At 29.9% G+C, this 5121-nt stretch overlaps 1 protein-coding gene across 1 annotated transcript; it reads right to left on the reverse strand.

Moving 5' to 3' along the window:
• Nucleotides 1-3571: 3571 nt before the first annotated feature.
• Nucleotides 3572-4738, reverse strand: LOC125851226 (F-box protein CPR1-like). Its single transcript, XM_049531039.1, has one exon. The coding sequence runs from the start codon at nt 4736-4738 to the stop codon at nt 3572-3574; it is 1167 nt and encodes a 388-aa protein (XP_049386996.1).
• Nucleotides 4739-5121: the final 383 nt, after the last annotated feature.

Consider the following 5121-nt stretch of genomic DNA (forward strand, 5'->3'; position numbering starts at 1 on the left):
TAATGTGAAATTCAAAAGTTCTAAAATTATGTACAACATATGTCGTCGGAAGAAACACAACAAGAAGACATGCTCAGATTATCTTGTAGAAATTAGTCATAATTTGTTTTTATTTTAATTTAGTTATTTAATTGTCACAAACACATGTTTTGATGTTTTTTGGTCTTTTAACTTAATGAATTGTAATTTCAGAATATTTATTATGTGTATTGCTTACTCCTTTATGTATGCAGTGTTTTTCAAGTGTAGACTCAAAAATTAAAATTGATTACTGCTGGTAACCATTTGGTATCCACGTGGTATTCAATTGGTATCAACTAGAAAAATTAAGTTCACCAATGTATGCATTGGTATCTAATTGATATCCAACTGATATCCCTCTGAAAATTAAGTCTAACCATATATGCAATTGGTATCTAATTGTTATCCAGCTGAAAATATAATATATAATTAAGATTTTAATCGAGTAAGCCAAACTAAAACTAGTTAATGTTGTATTCTAATGGTATCCATTTGAAAGTTTTAGTGTAACAATGTATGCAATTAGTATCTAAATAGAATTTCAAAATATTTAATTTTTACTAATTTGTGTATGCAGTATTTTTCAAAACTAATATATCAATCTAAAACTTGTTAAGGTTGATATCCAACTTGAAAAATTAAGACTAACATTGTATGCAATTGGTATCCAACAGAAGAAAATTAAGTCTAACAATATATGCATGCTTTTATACTGAACATAAAACATATTTTTAATTTCCAAAATGCATAGTATACATTATGGTCCAAACCTAAAACAAAAAATATACAATATCCTAAATCAAAACATGTAATGAAAGCTAAGTCAATCATCTTTTTGACAATTGATCTCTTTGGTCTTGGTGTAGAATAATTGCTACTATTCGGAGCATGTTATTTTGCTATGTGCGATCCATCAAATTGCTAGCAACAATGTTAGTTACTTCGCTCTCACTAATTGCGCCATTAAAATTCTTGCTGCTTACATACTGCCAGAGGATTGTGGTGTACTTTTGACGATGATATTTTGTATCAATGTCAATGAGACTCATATCAAAAACTACATTGCTAATATATTCAACAAATGGACATGTGTACAAGCCGCGATCACTGAAATAACATTGAAAAAACTAATTTTGAGAAATAAAGTGAATTTATTATTATGAACAAATTACAATAAATTAGAAATACATACGTTGGTCTTGGGTCTTGTTGAGATACATCCTTCCTAAATTCATATTTGAGAGAATCTGATTGAGGCATGTCACTATATGCAGGTAATTGATTGGAATAGAAATCTAGCCTTTTATGATATGCAGAGTTTGAGTTAGACTATTAAAATTTGGAGGCTCTATTTCAACATTAGATTCATCCTCTACAAATGAAGAATTTTTTCTAGGTGTATGATGGACTTTTTGATAGTTCGACATGTTTATTTGTGAATCAAACTTATTGATTCTTCTCAATGTATACCAGATTTGCGGAGGCTTTCATCATTTGAATGGAGAAGAAGAAAAATGAAGAAGTTGAAAGAGAAAGAGCAATTGTGGATTGAAAGAGAAACCTGAATATGTAGGAGTGGAGGTTGGGGGGTGAGGTGTGATAAGTTAAGAAAATCTTTGAAAGGCGTAATTGATAATTATCAATTGGTTCTCTCTCATTAATGTTATTTCTCTCACCTATTAATTATAATAATATTATATTATTACTTAATAAAATGTAATTAATTAATTTATTAATTAAAATTGATATGTTAATTCTTGTAATTAAAATTTTAGAAATAGTAATTAAAAAAATTAGATATAAAAGCTGTACTATTAACCTCTAAATAGACGTGTCTGTGATTTTTCCTTTAAATTATATATTCTTGGATTTCAAATAAGTATTTGTAAATCAATTACTCTATTTTTCTAGGGCTTGAGCCTAAAGTTCTCAATTTCCATCATTAAATTCCATGTTTGTAGGATATAAATATCACTAATAAAAATTAATGGTGGAAATTGGAGACTTTTTTTACAAAAAATCTTAATTATTTTCCAATACAATTTCAATTTAGATGCCCTAAGCTACACGTTGAAGGGGGATTTCACTGGAAATCGGAATAATTATAGTTTTTGAGCCCGTTTGGATTACTTAAAAAATGTAGCTTTTAAATAAAAAAAAGTCAAATTGAAATGACTTTTAAATCAAAAAATAAAAAGTAGATAGTAGAGACATACTTTTGGTTTTTAACGTTTTTTAAAAAAGTAATTTTACACTTATTTTAAGTTATTTTTAACTTTGCCAAAAGAGTTTCCAGCTTATTTTAACTCATTTTTGACTTATTTTAAGTTATTATTATTTGGGAAAATTATGTAGAATAACAAACATTTAGGCTTTAGCCTATATTAGGTACTATAGCTACAGTTTAAGAAAATTGTAATTTGTGGGTTTTCCCAATTCTTGTTATTCGCCCGATTTGTATAATTCGTCTGAATTGTGTAAACCTAGAATTTTGTGTATGCTTACCCTAGTTATTTGCATACAATTTATGAAAAATCATAATAAAATTACCATGTTTGCATATTAACAAGCGAAATATATAAACAAAGTTCTGAAAAATTCTTAAATACTCTATATAAATACAGAATTCGTATATGCTTACCATATTTGTTTATTCGCAAGCGAAATATACAAATGTGCATAAATATAAAAATTGCAACCTCCATAACAAACAAAACTATAATTATGAAACACAATTATTGAAACTATATGTATAGAACCTTATTATGTCTATTACATTTCTTATTTCTAAAATTTTCTTTTTTTATATTTGTCAAACACTTTCAGAAGTTAAAAACTGACATAAAAGTAGGTTTGACCAACTTTTAAGTCAATCCAAATACCCTCTTACACTAATGATTCTACACATAACCATAGAAACAATACATGCTCTTGTGCTTGTTAGGGATATTTAAATCATGATATTAAAAGCAAAATTGAAGATTTTGGGTCTAAGACCTAAAAGCATCAAATTTAAGCCTGATTGGAAATCTATAAAAGATTTGGACTATTATATTTATGGATAGCCCGGGAACGTCAGTTATCTCAGGTTTTGACATGAAGTTTGGGGTTGTCTTTGAGTTTGACCTAGTCTAGTTTTAAGAATAGAAAAGTGACATTGTTGGATCTGTCTAAATTCGTAGACTTTCTTTTGAATAGATCAAGGTCATGTGTTTATTATGAATATGGAAAGGAGGTTCCATAAGGATAAGGTATTTTGCACAATAATTATCTGCAAATAGCTACCACTCACAAATACAGTGAAAAGAACACAGAAATAGTTTTGAAGGGCAATTGTATCGTTAAACATGTTAATGCATATATTAAAAAACACTTGCATTACTAATACCCCGTTATAATATGGAATAGAGTGTACAGTTAATGGTTGAAAAAATGTGCCAGATGCATAAAGTTCTTACCTGCATTATTCTTTTAGATAAGTACAACCTAAATTCTTTAGTGCTAATATGAGTTTCACAAAAAAGTTTGTATCTTGAAGACTATACAATTTTTAAAATCCCTGAGCTTGTGTACCTTGACTGTTTTCCTGTAGAGTTGAAGTCAAGGATTCCTTATAAACTATAACCTTGAAGCTTCCAGGATATCCATGTAAATTATATTCCTTTACTTCATCTGAAATAAAATTGTAGGAAATCAATTGTCCACTTTTGCTTTGAAGGAGTAATAAATCGTTCCAAATTGTTAAAGGGGATTCAATAGGAAGAGGTCTAATGGTGTATCCCAAAATCCAAGAATCATTTACGCCGTAGTCTTTCATTGTCCAAATATCAATCACATCCGTTAATGGATCAATCTCACATGTTGGATCACGATAACAAATCAAGGTGAGAGAATCATTTAATATAACAAGGCCATAACACATGCCATTAGGAAAAAAACAAGTATGAGGCATCTTGATATTGCGAAAAGTATCAGTGCTCATATCAAAACAAAGAATTACCTCTCCATCTCCACTTGCAAACCAATGACATACTCCCTTGTAAAATAATTCCGAACAAGGAGACCAATACACAGAGGGCAACGTTTCCTCTTCATAATACTCTTCTCTCCATGCATCAATGTTCAATTCATAAACCTCAACTTTGTTCCCTCTCACGCAAGGATCCTTGTAAAGATCCGAAGAAATTTCATTAATCCTAACAAATTTGTAGTCATTCATCGTCAAGTCAATGCCAAATCCTAGACCACAAATATAACGGTCGAACCCCGGAGGACATATTTCAAATGGACTGGGTTGAAGCAGGGTGTATTTCCTAGTGGATGGATTAAGTAAGACGACGTGTTCATTATCAGACAGGACAATTAGACCATTGTAAGGCCCCATGAGATGTTGATTCACACTACCAAAAGTTGTAGATAGATACGGAACATCTATATTTGGAGAAATGGGATAATGATCATCATCACAACCAGAAAGAAAAGATAAGACATTTTTATACTGATTAGGTCCTTCTTCGAAGGATCGTTTTAAGAGAATTAATTCGTCTTTGGTGGTGGTGGGGCGCTTGACATGAAGATTGATAAAATAAGAGGACTCTAATAGAGTACACCATGTTTTAGAGATACACTTGTATCGCAATAGAGATTTCACTGCAACTCTCAAAATAATACAACTGATCACATCTTGGGGTAATTTCTTCATAATTCCATCCGACATTGTCTATAATATTCGACATGCATGTATGTTGTAATGGAACTTACGAAATGGAAAATTGTGGATAGTAATAACTTCCTGAACATTTTCTATCTCTCATTTGAATTGGATCGGGAAAAACTTTTTCCTCGGACATTTTGTCTCTCCCCCATCACACACGTGTGTTTTCTCATTTTTCTATTGCAACATTTTACTAAAATAAATTATTAAGTAACATTGTTTTCTCGTGATTAAATTATCTACTCACAATTAGGCAAATTGAACTCTTCAAGTTGAGAAAAAAAATTAATTTTGTAGAAAACAATATGAATCAATAATAAATCAGAAGTATTAAATGGCATCATATACACATAATATATTTAACCTGTTAATATTAAAAGTACTAA

The sequence above is a fragment of the Solanum stenotomum genome, chromosome 1 (genome assembly GCF_019186545.1).
Source record: "Solanum stenotomum isolate F172 chromosome 1, ASM1918654v1, whole genome shotgun sequence".
NCBI lineage: Eukaryota > Viridiplantae > Streptophyta > Magnoliopsida > Solanales > Solanaceae > Solanum > Solanum stenotomum.

Bases quoted from the DNA above. Each gene is read 5' to 3' on its own strand.
- LOC125851226 (XM_049531039.1), bottom strand. From the start codon at position 4,738: ATGTCGGATGGAATTATGAAGAAATTACCCCAAGATGTGATCAGTTGT.